Below are 17,187 nucleotides of genomic sequence, written 5' to 3'. Positions count from 1 at the left end.
ATATCATGAGTCCATTATGAGAAAACAGGGACAGAGGAGCACCCAGGACTGTGATTTTGAGAGATGCCAACCCAAATGGGCACCCGTGTCTTCTTAGTGGGAAAGAAAAGGATATCATATATAAGCTGGCCAGAGCCAGCAGGTGACTGGGACCATGAGCTGAGTGATTTGGGGAACATTTAACAATGGTCCAGAGTCACTTCTGGGTTTAGGAAGTTTATGGATGCCTCAAGCAAGTCCCTTAGGTAAAGAGGGTGAAACTCACCTGCAGGCAAGGATAAAGCTCGCTGGGCCTTGGAGCAGGACTTACCTTAAGGGAAGAACCCAGAGCCTCCTTCCTCCTCTGCCCAGCGTGGGAACATAACCTGCTGTCTGCTCCATTTATACGGACACTCCCCGCTCATGTGGCTCTTCATGATTGGTGCTGAGGTAGGACTGGCACTAAGTTCCCAGGCACTGGTCCCTGTTGGATGGAGGTAAGATAAGCCATTTACCGTAAAGGGTAGTGAAAGAAGAGCTTTTGTGCCACCTGCATGGAAACTCTTCCAGAAGGTGCTATTCCACACAAATGTTTCTCTGTAAGCAATTACAATATGTACTTAAGGTTGGCTACCCCAGACGTTGCCAATATCTTGCAATCATTCTTTCTCCCATCTAATCCTCTAATAAACTCACAAAGTCAATGCCATGTTCATTCCCACAGAACAAACACTAACGAGAAGGAAGCAAAAATGTCCCAAGGAAAGCAGACAGAAACCAAATAGGCTTATTTGCTTAGTAGGTGTCCAGTGTAATGCCTGTTCCTAGCTAATTGCATTAGAGCACTTCCTCTTGGTTCACCTGGTTCCAGGGAGCGTGAGAGAATGAAGGAATGGGGTTTGAGAACTTACCATTCCTAACCCACGGAGTTTACCCAATTTCCAATGACTTATTTAGAAATGGTGAATTGTTGAATGAAAGAGATGTCCAAGGCCTTTGGACAAAGTCACCATCGGTATAGCCTCACCTCCAAGGCCTTAAAATAAGTGGGCTAGCCTAGGTATTGGAAAGCACAGAACTGTGAAAAGGACTTTAAAAGTTAGGTCATATCCAGCCCCTTCCCCAAGTCTTCCAAGATCTAACCCCATTGTCCCTTACCTAGTGTCTTCTTTTTCCCCTGAGGCCAATTTGTACTGCCCAAATATTCTTTGATGTGTGGATGTCCCTGGATGTAGTTGACTTACCAGGGGCTATGCTCTTAAACACGATGGACTTTCCCTCTCCCAGGCAACATTTACAGAAGCCTTTTCTCAATTGAGGTTCCTCTTTAACACTAGCCTGTATCAAGTTGCCAGAAAACCAGCCAGAATGGAGGGCTTCAGTCCATGATGGCCAAGAGCACAGTATACTTTAGTCCATGGCAGCAGGAGCATGTGGTAGAGGCTGTTCACATCTTGAAAGACCAGGAAGTGGACAGCAAGACAGGAAGTGAGCTCAGGCCTAACCTTGAATGGTCTGCCCCCAGTGCTGGACTTCTGCCAACTGCACCCCACCTCTTAGAGGATCCACAGCATCCCAGACAGCACCCTCAGCTGGGGATCAAATGCTGGAAAGAAGGGACTGTGAAGACCATCTCAGATTCAAACCATAGCACAATTTCAAATTCACCTGCAGGCTGAGTCCCAGCTTAGATGACTCTCCTGAGCCTCATTTCCGGTCCTCAGATGCTTCTGAGCTTCTCCTCTTGGTAGAACTCAAACAGCAGCTTCCAGTCTGAGCTCATCACCTCCCCTGACTCCCCTCCTCTCCCTATGTCTACCTTCTACCTTGGTCAATGGCAGCCCTGCTCACTAGTCTTCCAAGCTAGAGACGAGATACAACTCTCTCCTTTCCTCCTCGGGCCTCAATTCCAGGAAGCTCCACATCTCATCTTTCTGTATTTCAAACGCCTCTTGATTCTACCCACTCTTCTTCGTTTTCACTTCACCAATCCAAACTTGGGTCGCCATCTTGTGAGACGGTGATTTTAGCGCGGGTTATAGATTGTTCTCTGTGCTTTCATTCTTGCCTCCTTCGTTTCTGCTGGGATTTTGTTTGTTTGTTTGTTTCTTTTTTTCTGTAGCCTGTGTTACCCTCTGCTCCCAGCACTCCATGCCCCAGGGATCTGACCCTGTTTATGCTTCTTACTTCTGCTCTGACTTCACTGTACCAGCTCTGCTACAGCCAATGCCAGATTCTCTGAACTCTTTCTCATCCCCAGATGATTGCACAATCCTTCCCCTGCCTAGATTACTCCATGTTCAGCCTTTTCCTGTTTATCGCCTCTGCACATCCTGTCTGGTCCTCTGCTCTGTCCCCAGGTCCCTCCAGGACAACTCTAATCACATTCACTTGCCTGGTAACTAGTCTGTCAAGTCTGTGGGCACTTTGAGGGCATGGGTATTGATCTTCACTTTTGATCTTTAATAAACAAATGGACAAAAGCAAATGTATATTCTAGGCCCTCTCTAATGAGTAATGTGTCCAATGTCCAGGTGTCAGTCAGCCTTGATGGAAGGATATAAGTTTCTGCCTCAGGACCTTTGCACTTACTATTCCAGCCACCTGTGACATTCTTCTCCAGCTGTCCCCAGCAGGCTGGTTCACTCCTTTACTCTCTCAGCCTCTGCCTGTCAGAGAGCACGTACCCTATCATTCTCTGTGAACCAACACTCCTGTCACACAATCGTGCTGTCCTTGCCTTTCCCCCTCCCCAGGAGTTGTCACCACTTGTCACATCTCATGGTTATTATTTCAAGGCCTCGTGCTTACCAAAATGGCTCTGTTTGGTAATTTGCTGTTTCCTCATTACCATAAAAGTGTCTGGCATTTAATCTGGTATCTAATTAATATTCATTAATTAATAGCTAGGGGGTACATTAAGCAGACAGAAAGCAAGAAAGGAAAAGACGTGAGGGGGCAAAGATGTCATTGCGACATTTCTCCTCTGCCCCTTACCCAGCCTTTGTCAGCTTCTGCTCTCGTTTCCCTGGGCCCAGACCTTCTCTTCAGGTTCTGCGGCTCCTGAGTCACAACACAGACAGTTCTGTATGGAGTCACTCAGCCCAAGCTGACCACAGACTAATTGTAGTTGGGACAGCACTAGACTAGCCTCTGGGCCATCTGCACAGTTCTTACATAATAGCAAGAGGCCTGCACGTTCTGTATATGCCTATGTGTGATAAGAGTTCTTAACATAAGACACACTGTCCCAGCAGCCCTTGCTTCAAAGCCACACGTGTGGCTTTCCCTGATGCAAGGCCTTGGCCTCCCCTGGAAAGTCCCAGTGGGAGGCCAGGGAACCAGGTGCCTCAGAGAAAAGTGTTCTCATCAGCACTGGTGACATTTTTTTCTAGTGACCTTTGGAATCTCTGGGTGTCTGAGCATAGAAAGGATCTGGTTCCTGTCCATGTATGAAGCCCCACAAAAACTCTCCACCAATGGAAAGAGGGTGGATGTGCTTTCCTCTACTGCTGACGCCTGAGGAAAGATCTACAGCTTTAGGGATTGGCAAGTAAAAGCACAGTGAACAGGAGCCCTAAGGAGACAGAAAATACCTGCCATTGCTTCTACAGCTCTTCTCTAAAACCTGAGATCCCTGAATGCAGGGACTGGCTCTGTTCCATTTGCCAATGTTTCTTAGCATCCAAATGTAGGCCTAGAACATGTGAAGTCCTCAAAGTCCATTTGCAGGAAACCAAATGTGCCCTACGAGGGCATCATGGTTGCCCCCATTGTGAAGAGTCAGCCACCTCCTGTTGTGTTAAACTCTCCATTTCTGGAGTCCCTGGCAGCCTTTGGAATGGCATATTCAAGCTCCGAGGCATAGCTTGTGCCTGCCTTGCTCACTGTCTGTGCTCATTGTCATATCCCCAGCATAGCTTAGTAACTGGCACAGTAGCAGCTCAGCAAATATTTACTGAATGAAAGGATGGCTGTTTCTATGAATGGCTAGTCAGGTGGCGTTCAGACGCATTGTGTGTCTTATCTAAGGTAGAATGGCAGAAAATTTGTTTTAAGAGCCCAGTTTCTTGGAGTGGCTATGAAATCCATAAAGATAGGGAAAGAGTCTGTTTTATTTCCACCATGTGATGCTCAGTATGGCAGACAGTGCCCACAGTGACTGTGCTCAGTAAAGATTTGAATTAATGACTCCAAAAGCTGATGTTTTAAACTTATGATTATTAGTATCCTTTAAGGAGACAGGGGCTTCATATACAGATGCATCACAAGTCCCATGTGGAGAGAGAGCAGCATGGAAAGGTAACAACTTGGTCTTGATAGTGAGGCTTAAAGGAAGAAGAGTAAGTGCCAGCTGGAGGCAGTGTGAGCTCCCTCTGCTATGGCTGGAAACCAGCCTGCATCTGCCCTCCTGGCCAGCAGGAAGTGAGCTGGGAGCCACACTAGGTTTCCTTCTGTCCATCAGTGAAACATCAGGGTCAAAGTGGCTGAGAGAAACAGAGGCATCCAGATGCTCAGGAGCCCTAAAAAATAAACAGTTACAGGGATATGGCAAGTGCTGCTGTGCTTTTGTGCAAAGTAACGTAAGACGCTTTCCTACAGACTAACCAAGAACGAGGGCACCCTCTCTGGATGAGGAAGTTCAAAAAAAGGTGTCTACACTGAGTGGGGAAGTGGATAAAGGCTCCATTCCTCGTGGACTAGTCTGAAAAAGACAGTAACGTCTCCCGAAGTACTTGGTGTGCAATGTCATGCAATACCTAACAGACCCAAACATCCTAGCAACCTGGAGGCTCGTCACAGAGGACACACCTATGTCATGGGAGAACTGTGACTTTCCAGCTCTGAGCTCAGGGGTACAGAATTCATGCCAATCATCATAGCAGCCCTCTTAGACCCAGGTTCCACAAGCCAAGAAAAGCAATGGCTGTGTGGACTCAGTTTTCATCTGGAGTGTCAAATAAGGGAGGAGGCATAAGAAAAGGGCCACAAAAATGTCACCAGTTCCTGGTTTTTGTGGTCTGAGGCTTGAAGAAGCAAAAAATGGAGTTTCTTGTTTGTCTGGTGTGCTCAATGCACTACTAAGCTTGGTTCTTGGCAAATAATGGCCTCAACAAATATTTGTAACCTGTGGAGCAGCTCCTGAAGGTGTTAGAGATGAGCCTCAGCTTCTGGAAGTGCCAAAAAGGGGCAGGTGTGCATGTCCTTGGGGAACAGGTTTGTAATAAATATATATGGATATCTGAGCAGCTAACACGCAAGCATGCAAGTGCAGCTGTGTGTATATCTGTGTATGAGCATGTGTGATCTGTGTGTACAGATACAAATGTGTGATTGGCATGTGCATATATGAACATTTATGATCTGTATGTGCATATATGAGTATTGTGGTATGAATGCAAATATGAGTGTATATGGTTTGTATGCTATGAGTTGTCTTTCTGTACTCTGAATATGTGTTGCTCCCACTGGTTAATAAGTAAAACTGCTTTGGCCTATGGCAAGGCAGAATAGAGCCAGATGGGAAATCCAAGCAGAAATACAAGGAAAAGAGGGTAGAGTCAAGGAAACGCCAGTAAGCTGCCCAAGAAGCAAGATGTGAAAGTACCAGTAAGCCACTGGCCATGTGGCAACACAGATTAATAGAAATGGGTTAATTAATAGGAATTGCTTAATTTAAAATGTAAGAACTAGCTAATAAAGACTGAGCCATAGGGCAAACAGTTTGTAATTAATATTAAAACTCTGACTGGTTATTTGGGAATAGGCAGATAGGAGAGATTCACCCATCCATATCTGTATGCAGGTATTAGTGTGTACAGTCTGTGCACAGATATGAATATGTATGGTTTGTTCACAGATATGAGTGTGTATGATCTGTGTGTAGATTGAATTGGGTGATCTATGTGCAGATGTGAGTGTGTATGGTCTGTATGCCCATGAATGTATATGCAGACATGAATGTGTGTGATGTGTGTATATGAATGTCCATGGTTTGTGCATAGGCATGTGTGTGATCTATGTACAGATATGAGCATGTGTAGCATGTGCATGCATATGAGTGTGTATGTGTGTGTATGTAGATAGGAATGTGTGTGATCTGTGTGTAGGCAGATATGTACAAGTATGCATACAGATATATATGTGTGTGGTATCTGTATAAAGATATGAACTGTGCAAACATAACCTGGATACGGCATTCTCTCAGGTTGTTGGGTCACACCTGTGTTCCCACACACTACTATGAGATAGCACAAATGTGTGCATGAGTACAGCCAAGGTCCAGGCATTTCCCAGACGAATTGCCTTTTGACAGCTCAGGCTCTGAAGGCTAGGCCCTCCAGCCCACTAAGACCTCCAGATAGAGACCCCAGGGGAGTGTCATGGAGCAGGTAACTATACAGAAAGGACTTGGACTTACTCAGGTTACTGGAAGCAGCCTTGGACACAGAGACCTGGACACCTTTGGGAGAAACGAAAAGATCCATGAGTATTGAGGCACACAGCTTGCAAGGAGGCTGAGACAAGCTCCCTCAATCCTCTCCTCTTGCAATCAGTGTCATTTTTCTGAAGCCCAGATCTGGTCATACCACTCCCCTGAATCTAATCTTTATAAAGCCTCACCCACATTGCTTTCAGAAGAAAGACTTAAAACCTATTGGGATCTACAAAGGCCTCACCTATACCAGTTTATCCACTACCACTGACCTAGCTCCCCTCAATTCTCCTGACAACCTAGTTTCTCCTTAGTCTTCCCCCATTACCAAGACTGGGTCTGCTTCCTTTGTCAGAACATCTTCAAACTCTGTGTACACTTTCTTCCCGCACTTAAGGCACCTGCAGTTCTATACATCTAAATGATGCTATTTGGACGGTGTTTCCCCTACTTATCCATAAGATCCAAGGCAGTGGGATATGATCTGCTTATCACAATATACTAAACCACAGTAAGCACCAAAGCATGTCTCTGTAATGGATGAATGAATGAATGAGTGAATGATTGAACTAGAACTGGTAAGAGAGGAAGATAGCCCAGAGAATCCATTGTTCCTCACTCTCCAGTTCCCAGTAAGACCTAAGAAGCTAGTCTCTGCCACCTTGCCTCTTCCCCATTCAGTGACACGACAGAACAGATCTCTCACCTTGCCGTGTGATGGGACCCAAGTTCAAGACACGGGTCTGATCTATAGAGTTCCCACTTCTAAGTTTAGTACCAGAGCAGGTCTGCAGAGGAAGGGTGACATGAAAAATTACTCATGGGTGGAGAGGAAGGTGGAATGTGATTCCGGCATGAGAATTGGGCAGCCAGCTCAGAAGGGCATCTTCCTGCCTCATACAGGAGATAGGAGATCACACCCCTGCCCTACCTGTTATTGGGATTGTGGACAAGTAAGCTCTCTGAGCTTTTCCAGTTGAGAAAATAAGCTGGTACCTCCCCCAGTGAATTTTTGTGAAACTTGAATATGTTAAAACCCCTGAGTTGCACACAGCACTGAAGGTTTACATTCTTGTTTTGGGAGATAAGCTTGCAGCTTGCAAATAAGGTTAATTTATCAGCCAAGCCCCCTGAGATCACCACCACTTCTTGACTGCCAGGTAGCCCCGGTGTCCTGACTGGCCTTGCCCACTCTGTCTTGCAGCTCTGTGCCTTTGTGTTATAAAAATAGGAAAATGCCACAGATGTGTGTCTTCCTTTATGTCTTTGGCCAAATGTCTTGGTGATAGAGATGGGCATTCCAGCAGGCTGTTGCGGTGAGAGCATGACTCACAGGTTTGCACTGTTCATTCACAGAGTCACACAGGTACACCTCGCAGTGCAGGTAGACCAGGTCGTAATTTCCTGCAAACCGGAACATCTGAACAGAAAATCGGCCCTGAGGGGACTCGCCATTCTCCATCACCTGAATGGTTGTATCCTCTGTGTGCGGACATCTGAATGGAAAACATTAAGACATACGATGCGGTTGGTTAAGCCAAGACTCTGGAGCCCAGCTTCCTGGGCTTAAATAGCACATCACCACCTGTTAGCTGTGTGACTTTGGGCAGCTCATTAAACCTCTCTGTGCCTCAATTTCTCCATATGCATATGGGAGTAATGTCAAATGGTAATTGTGAGGATTAACTTACTTTTTCAAAGTGCTTAGAACAGAATGAGGCACACAGTAGGTGCCGTCTGTGTCTGGGGCTAAAGGAAAATGATAAAATTCTTCAGCCACAGAGTTGGAACAATCCAGAAGTCCATTTCATTGCCAAGAAAATATATTTAAGAATCATTAACTATTTTATGCTATCAAATATGTGCCTGTAATAGCAGAAACCAGGGAGCCCAGGCAGCCACTGAGCCAAGTGCAGTGTGTGTGCCCATCCGCACAGCACGCAGTGGCATCCAAACAGATCTGCTAGGAAAAACAAACCTACATACAGAAGACGCTCACGAGCGCTGGGCATTCAGGGCAGGTCCTGCACCCTGGGCTGTAAAACCTCTCCCTCCCCCGCTGCATTTGTTCAAAAGGCTTTTCCTCACTGCATATTTCACTTTCATTTAATTGTCTGTCTTGCCTTCAGAATTTAAGTTGTATGAGAGCAGAGGGTTTCAGCTCTTCTCTTCACCATGGTACCCACAAAGTCTAGTAAGAGCAAACTTTCAAAATATCTGTTTAATTTCTCTACGGCCTCTTAAGGAAGAGTCTGCACCCTCACAGTTTCAACTGCTCCTTGGCTAACCGTGCCCATCCCCTGCTCTCCTTAGCCAGGCCCTGGCTGTCTGTTGCTCTGAGCCTGCCTTTCCACCAGATTTCTTATATGTTCTGAGTCAGGCTGCCCACTTGGCCCTCCAGTGAACATAGGCAACCTTCTTCAAATATAATTTGTATATTTGTATAAAAATAAGATATTTCAAAAAAAATCAGTTAAATCAAAGCACGCCTCTTAAAATGTTAAAACATTTGGTATGTGCTTTATATACTTGCTAAAATGCATTTGATAATGCATTTACATAATAAGATCTAGGGAGAATCCTAATGAAATGGTACCTAGAACCTACTGGATAGCATAGATAGGTCTCTGTATTCAGGGTAGGCAAGAATGCTAAATTTAAGCTAAAGGATCGTGAACATAAAGATGTATTTTCCCCAATTAATTCTAAAGACATATCTCCAAACCCCATCCGTGAGCCCCCAGATAGTACCCACTGTTTTACCTGTCCTGGATAATGAAGTATTTCACAGGGTCTGTGGAGTTGCTACTGGGCGTGGCGTAGCAGTTGGTCATTAGCAGTACAAACCGGGACAAGTCACCCCCATCTAGCATGGTGCCCACATACAGAAAAGCCTCTGTGGACAGCATCACGGAGGGACCTTGGTAGGGCTGTGTGTAGGCAGGGCTCTGGAACAGCGCCATCCGCACGGTGAACATGCCTGTTCCACCCAAGCTGATGTTCAGGGCACTGCGGAGGAAGGAGAGCTGTTATAGAGAACCAGATTGAGAACACTCACAGATGGCTACCCTTTCCGATCAGCATTCTTGGACAGTTCCTTGCAGGTATCTGTCTGGTTCATTCAGTAGCAGGACTGGACCCTACTCCACTGCTTGGCAAATTTCTGTGAGCACTCGGAGGTGAGGGGTGTTGGGTAGATGTCCTCTCTGACTGAATAGTTCTGCAGTGGGACTCAGGAATCTGTATTTCTAACAAGTTCCTGTTGATGCTGATATTACAGATCCATAGGCCATATCTTGAGTCACAGGTCCAGGGCACTGCTGGTGCCCTTTCCTACCATCCTTCAAAATAGGATAAATTCTTTTGGGACTTGCCTGGACTTCTTGAGTCTCAGCCTTCAACAGGTAAAAAGAGATGAGCTGTCAGGAGCCCTACGGACTTAATTTCTAAGGATCTGCAAAAGTGTTCCTTCTAATACCTACATCAGATTGGGTCTTATGGGTTGTTTTTAATCTAAAAACCCTGGTGTGAATTTCACTGTATGATCTCTCACAGGATACAGAGAGAGTGGTATCACACAAAATAAGGTGTATGAGAAATGCCCAGCAAGACAGGGGTCCACGTCGTAATAGAGAACAGGCTGAGACTTCCTTGAGCCCCAGAGAGGTTTGCTCACATACCTGTTGCTCTCTGGCACCCAGAAGGTAGGCCTAGGACATGGCCACATTATTCCAGAGCACTTAGTCAAGTAGTACTTGGAGTCAAGTAGTACTCCATCCAATAGCCCGAAATAAGCAAGTCACCGACACCTCAGCCCAGCACTCCTCCCTGAGTTTGCATCTTCTGGGGCTACTGTAAGGCTCTTGTGAGATGTTTCATATAAAGCATTTAACATGAATGCTGCACAAATACTAGTGATTGTGACTGTTATCCTTCCCATCATGAGCATCAGTGGCCTGTGACTCATCATACTCAAAGACTTTCAATTTTATTTAGTAAGGAGATTCTACTTTTCACCAAAATGGATGGAGCTTCCCTGATTCACCTTTCCAGCTACCTTTCCACCCAAACAAGACCTCTTTAATCAGAGATATTCAATTCAGAGAAGGATGGAAGCTGAGGTCTAAATGTGAGACATGATTGTCCAGAGTCCCCTCCAGAAGCAGGGCCACCCAATCCTTCTGAAAAGACAGAGACTGGTATTGGATCCCCTTTGCCGAACCTCATTGTCCTAAGAAAAGCAATTTAAGGCCTCTTAGCAAATGAGAGCAATAGTTAGACGGTTGCTATGGGTACCTAAAGCTATCCAGGTTATATATGGCAGAGCCTGGGTTGGAATCTAGGTTCTGGGATTCCTCACTAGGTGGCCCCACTAAGCAGTCCTGCCCCCAGACCCCAAAGCCAGCTCCCACTTGTCAAGACAGCTGAAGATCTCATGGCTGAGGGGCTAAGGGACTGAGGGGCTGAGGAGCTGAAGGGCTGAGGGGCTGAGGGGTGAAGCCTCCCAGGAGTACTGGAAGCTCCTGATGACCACACCTGACCATGGGCTGTAGGGACGTCTTCAGGCTGACTTTCATGTCCAGGGGGTAAGAGCATTCAAAGTTGATTCTGATGTTGATGTCACGAATGATGATCTCATTTGCCAGGTAGAGGGTGTTGCTGTAGGTGGCATGGGTTTCGTTCGTCTGTGTTGGGTGAAGAGGAGTAGAAAAAAAAGACATGAGACCTTATGCAGGGTTTTATAGCCAATGAGTTTTGTCTGTGAACTCCTGAAAGCTGCCCTCCCAGTCTGTGCATTACAATAGCAGTAACTTTAGAGCAGATGTCATGTTCCAGATACTGAGCTGCATTCTCCTCCTGATTCATTCTACCAGTGACCTAAAGTGGGAGGGCTCCTGAATCCCTGCCTCACGGATGAAGGGATGGAGGTTCACGGTTCCCTAAGAACTGAGTACGTCCATACAGAGCACGGGATCTACAAAACCTGAATGGTGGCTATAGATTATCCATAAAACCTGGGCTAGTTTCAAAACTGCAGGTTTCCTCCTCAAAACTGAAAATCATATACAAGCTATCACTAATTTCATTTCATGCTGTCCTTGACAGTGGCAATTTCTTCCTTCCCTCCTTTCTTTTTGATCCTCCTCATTTTCTTTCCAGGGATGAAGGAGCAGGAGGAAGCTAGGTGCCAACCACACGAACATTTGATGCCTGTTCTCGGCAGAGGCCTCTGGGGCTCTTCTCAGGATCCCGGGACACAGACAGGCTTGCTTCTGGTTCCAGAGTCAACCTTATGGTTAGAAGCCACCACTGACAGCCTAGTCCTTCCTTTCCTATCTGTAGAACGGGGAGTCATCCTTATAGATCAAGCTCACACATAGCATCCCTACAGAGAAGTAACAGTCCCTCCATGTTGAAGTTCTTTAGTCAGGGTCAAACAACTCACCCAAATATCATACAAGGTGTGAACTTGGGGCTTAAATAGGCACCAACCACTCCAACCCTGATATCACCACAGGCAAGAACTTACTCTCAACACTGTCCCACAGGGGCCATCCCGGGCAGGGGTCACCACGGACATCCAGTCTCGTTCACCGCTCTCACTGAAGCCTGAGCACTGGCTGTCACTCAGGTACATGAAGACCTTCATAAAGCCCAGACTCTGCAGTTGGCATTTGCTGAGGGACATCTTGATGTCATTGGCCCCACACTCCAGCCTGTGCTCCAGGAGGGAGACATCTGAAAAGGCCAAGGACAACAGGATTAGGAGCCTGTTTCTCCAGGGCCAGACATGTCCCCAGGAACCCAGCATGCTTGCTGGGCTGGTCACCAGATGGTACCACCACTTGAGATGCCTTGGGTCAATCACAGTCCCCTCTCAGACAAAACTGAATTATGAACATCAGTGTGTGGGTCCAACCACCAACCATCCAGTTCCATGTTCCCTTAAGAGTGGATTGTAAACAAAATTTAAGGTAGTGTGAAGGTCTTTCACTGGCCCAGCATTAAACAACACCGAACCCAGATGAAAGAAAAAAAAAGAGAAAAAAAGAAAACATTAAATGCATTTCTTTGGTACCCTGGCTACATGCAGGTGACAGTCCTCTACTGGCAATGACTCTGATGCTATATGATGGCTAGTTTCCCTCTTAGGCAAAGAGAAGGCTCAGAGTTTGGAGTAGGCAATGATGAATAGCTAGAATTTGTCCTTATTTTCCAAGTATTTGGGAGCAGGTGTGGTAGCTGAGAGGGTAAAGGTGTTTGTGGCCAAGACTTACTACCTGAGTTCAGTTCCTAGGACCTATAGGGTAGAGAAACAGAACCAACCCCCACAAGTTGTCCCCAATCTCTTCAGATGTGTGTGATCCCCTCCTCCCTATACATATCACACACACACACACACACACACACACACACACACACACACACACTTAAAAATTTTGAAGTTTTTCTTAATTTTTCATTTTTAGTGTTTTTAAGTATTTTACTGAGGTACCACACATCTATAGAAGTGTAATGACTTCCTTTCCATCGTGTTCCTTTTTACAGTTAACTTTGTGAGGTGTTATTTGCAAATGCAGTGTGACCACCCACACCCTGAATCAAGCTCAAGGAAGCAATCTCACCAAACTGGAGGGGAATGTGTTTGTTATAACATTCACCACACAGATAGTACTTGGATACAAGCAGAATCAGACTGTCAGCACAACGGGCGACTCAAGTCTGGAAAAGTCTTAGCCATCTTCAACGACACCCCGAGGAAACAGGCTGAGAGGGGACCAATGCCACACCCAGCATCTCACACTGGCCACAGGACTACTGCAGTCAGTTTCTGATGTGGCAGGTGGCTCGGTAGCTTCTGGTTACTTCTGGTTACCTGGTGTGCCTGCCATGGTGTGGGGTCTTCAGAAAGAAGGAGCTGGCTAGGAAGAGGTCCTCCAGTACCTGGTCTCTGGGACCTTTGGAGCCAATTGAGAAGGAGGCGCAAAGAGCCCAGGCTCTTAGTGACCTTTCTTTCTCACTGATTGGATGTGTGTCCTCTGGTCACAGGCCCTCACAAGCACGAGCCTCACCCCTAAGCACTGATCATTTTCTCAACAGATCTCCCCCTGGGCCTCACCTGTGATGTTGAAGTTCTGTTTACACTGGCAGCGCCATCTGCCGTTATCCGATATGCAGTCTTCGTCTACCCTGCACTCTTCGCAAGTCCCCTCCACGGAGCTAGGATCTGCAATATTATCAAGACACACAGTCAACAGCTTGTGCCTCAAGACTCCTGCAGATTAAGGATGTAGGGCGTTGCTCAGCTCACCTGTGCAGTAAGCCAGATTGCATTCAGGGGGCGCAGTCAGGTTGTAAACATAGTAGCCACCTCGGCAGGCCTTCACTTGGACCTCTGTGGACCACAGACAGCAGTGGCCACTCCAGTGCGCACAGGCCACACGGCTAACGATGCCCTCGCTGCTCGAAGGATGTGAGCCATTGAGCCACATGGGCGCAGCCGTGTTGCATCTCAGGACCGGCACACAGGTCTCAGTCATGCGCACGCCCCCCTGGCCTGTGAACCGGTACCAGCCATGCAGATCTGAGTCACAGGAGTAGCCAGCACCATACTCAGAACTGCGCCAGTATTCGGACAGGGTCTCATACACATTGCAGGGGTCCTCACACACCAGTGCTCCACCTGGGCCCTGGGGCAAGCAGTCTAGACCCGGTCCACAGGAGCCTGGGGAGCACTCACAGTGCCAACCATCCCCTTCATAGCCCTTGGGACACACGCATGAGTAGTTGCCCTCCGTGTTGACACAGGTGGCCAGGGCATGGCAGTCACTGAGTCCCAGCTCTGTGCACTCATCCACATCAGTGCAGCCCAGCTCAGGGGTCAGACGGAAGCCATTCTGGCAGGTGCACTCATAGGAACCCAGTGTGTTCAAGCAGATGCCGTTGTCAGAGCAATTGTGAGCTCCCGGGGTGGCACACTCATTCATGTCCTCACACACCATTCCATCACCAATGAAGCCCGTCTGGCAGGAGCATGTCGTGACCACTCCATCCACCATACAGGTGGCATTGCTGTGGCATTCAGAACACCTTCCTGTGGACAGAAGAACCCAGCCTCAGAAACCCAGCACATATTCTTCCTTGCTTCTCAAAGGACTTGTCACCTTACCGACACCCATCCAACCTCCCTTGATTAGATTCTTCTATTCACCTAGCTAAGTATGGCCTTCCCTTTTTGCCTTCTTTTAAAATGTCCACATTATCTCACATCCAAGAGCGTAAAACACAGTATTTCTGATATTTGTGGAGGGAGGATGTGTGGTTAAGCTGCCACCCCTCCCCAGCCTTTTTAACAGTTTGTCCCTTCTGCCCAGGTCCTCTTCTCTGCCTGTGTAGCCTTCACCAAGACCCTGCCCAGTGTCCCTTCTCTCTGAAGCCTGCTCCCAGTCCATTTGACAGGATACTCACACATTGCTTTCAACAGTGAGAAGAAAAATGCTGTTGTTGAGCATCACTTACTGAATGTCTGTCAAAAGCATGTGCACTTTTCATTCTGGAGCTTTCTGAATTCTTCCCAATGGCCCCATTTTAATTTATTTTTATTTACAAACATGAACATTGAGATTCAGAAGGAGTAAGTCCCTCACATTGGCAAACATGATACACACACAGCATGACCACAGAACACGTGCTTTTAACCATGACCCCACGGTTATATTTAGTGAGTACTCCAGGATGGAAGCCCCATGGAATGACCTCACACTTAAAGGAAAGGTGCCTGTGAGCCTCTGGGGGCTGTTCAAATCTACCATGGAGCTGGACATGTTTGTGACTTTATAGTGAAGTGCAGGAAAGGTTCAGAGAAGTTCTAGCCCTTTGCCCCAACATCAGCACCACCCAAACTTGGTTATTAATTGAGAGTCTTGGGCCCCTTGTTAGAAATACTAAAGCAGAATTTGCATCTTAGCAAAACTTCTAAGTGAGTCCTGGACACATTACAACCCATGAGATGGGCTTAGAATAAAGATCATGTCAAGTATGCTGAAACAGGGGTTAAGATTGCTTAATCTTAACTAAAGATTTACTTAATTAAGGATTTAATTAAGCACAGGAGACAGTGCTACATACACATGTATACACACACACACACACACACACACACACACACACGCACGCATACTTACTTGTTTCTGATGAGTTACTGGCTCCAGCTACCATGAGCCAAGGGGTTACCACCATTACCACTAGCATCCAGGTCAAAAAGAACATCGGTCTCATCTTTCCTGCTCTTCCCTCTGGTCCTGGAAACACCTGCCCAAAGGCAATGTTGGGTTAGGTGCTTTCCCCTGTGTTTCTGATGCCTGAAATCCTGAGAACAGAGATGAGTGAGGTATATGTGTGATCTAACTCCCCTCCCCACAGACAGAAGGAGTACTTTGGTTGTGCACCATTTATATGGATCAGGAAAACTTCAGTGCTATAGCTCTAGCTTTGGTGGGCTTCTGAAGTCTCTGTGGACACACCTGTACTCCTTACCCATGCCCCATACCCATCTACCCGAGCTCCATGTACTGCACATTTTGAAGAACTGAATCTTTTGTTTGGAGCAAAAAGTCACAAGATGGAGTGGTGCTCTGTACTCATAACCTTATTAGAGGCAGCTTTGGGTTTTTATAGGCAGTTCTTGATTATCTGAACTTACAGTTTGCTCACACCTACTTATTCATTCAACAAACATTTATTGATTGGCTACTCTGTCCCAAACAGGGAGCTAGATACCAAGGAGAATCATGAATACAGTCCACATCTTCACACAAGTCATGTAAAGAAATGACACAAGGTAAGGAACTCTAGAGATGATTAACTTAACAATCGTACATATTACAGTTTTCAAAATGGTTGTGATTGTAAGAGGTAAAATAATTCTAGGTGGACGTAAGTATTACCCTAAGTTTTACAGCAGCAGACTAGGATGGCGTTAGAGGTAAACACTTGGGAACTGAGCTGGAACAGAGCCCAGTTCCGGTGTTACCTATCACAGCACTGTGACACCAGGTGATGCATTCTAGTTTTCTCATCTGTGCAATGAGGACCACCTCTTCCACCAGCTGCTATATCGGAAATGTCCGGCCTAGTTCTGTGTGCAAAGAAGCTGTGTGCTAGAACAAACGCTCTCAGGGCTGGGGATATGGCTCAGTAGTTAAGAGTGCTCACTGCTCTTGCAGAGGACCTGGATTAGGTACCCAGCACCCACATTAGGCAGCTCCTAACTGTCTGTAACTCCAGTTTTAGGAGATCCAACAGCCTCTAGCTCTGAGGGTACCCGCACATACATGTTGCACGTAAATTCATGCAGTTACACACACAATAACATAAATAAAGATAGTAAATATTTTTTAAAACGAATGTTTTCTAGACTTCTGAGTCTGAGATATAAGAAACACACACACACAAGTAAAAGTTTTATAAGATAACTCTTATCCTTACAATGTATGTTGCTTGCTGACATGGTCTATTTAATGAAGAAAATTCTAATAGAAACCACATGCATGATCTCACAACCTGCTGGTGTAGTTTGAAAAGCACTGTAGCATTCCTGTGGCTAACTAAAATGGCATATGCAAAGACCCCACACATAGCAGATACTTTTATTCACTGCCATAACCCCAGTACCCAGCACAGAGTGTATGCTTCAGGAATACCACTGAAAGAAGGAAAAATAGCTAGCATGCTATTTCAAAAGCTTTGCCTCACAGAGAAGGGACTTGACA

General features: G+C 46.4%; 1 protein-coding gene across 1 annotated transcript; it reads right to left on the bottom strand.

Annotated features, from left to right (window-relative positions):
* Positions 1-4,180: 4,180 nt before the first annotated feature.
* On the bottom strand, positions 4,181-15,779 carry Umod (uromodulin). Its single transcript, XM_052713053.1, has 10 exons — positions 15,601-15,779; positions 13,728-14,510; positions 13,536-13,643; positions 11,946-12,154; positions 10,952-11,100; positions 9,179-9,424; positions 7,749-7,911; positions 7,122-7,203; positions 6,401-6,442; positions 4,181-4,502 (listed from the first exon to the last, which is right to left on the bottom strand). The coding sequence occupies exons 1-10, from the start codon at positions 15,692-15,694 to the stop codon at positions 4,441-4,443; spliced, it is 1,938 nt and encodes a 645-aa protein (XP_052569013.1). The 5' UTR covers positions 15,695-15,779; the 3' UTR covers positions 4,181-4,440.
* Positions 15,780-17,187: the final 1,408 nt, after the last annotated feature.

This window comes from Peromyscus californicus, unplaced genomic scaffold (genome assembly GCF_007827085.1).
Source record: "Peromyscus californicus insignis strain IS unplaced genomic scaffold, ASM782708v3 Scaffold_4__1_contigs__length_199733344, whole genome shotgun sequence".
Lineage (NCBI taxonomy): Eukaryota > Metazoa > Chordata > Mammalia > Rodentia > Cricetidae > Peromyscus > Peromyscus californicus.
The sequence above is the reverse complement of the archived record's forward strand: the minus strand, read 5'-3'. Positions and strand labels throughout refer to the sequence as shown.

Coding starts and splice junctions, on each gene's coding strand:
- Umod (XM_052713053.1), bottom strand. CDS start 15,694: ATGAGACCGATGTTCTTTTTGACCTGGATGCTAGTGGTAATGGTGGTA. Junction 7,204..7,748: donor TGAATGAACAGTGCAAACCT/GTGAGTCATGCT, acceptor CTTCCTCTGCAG/ACCTGCTCTGGTACTAAACT. Junction 6,443..7,121: donor GGGTCCCATCACACGGCAAG/GTGAGAGATCTG, acceptor TTTCTCCCAAAG/GTGTCCAGGTCTCTGTGTCC.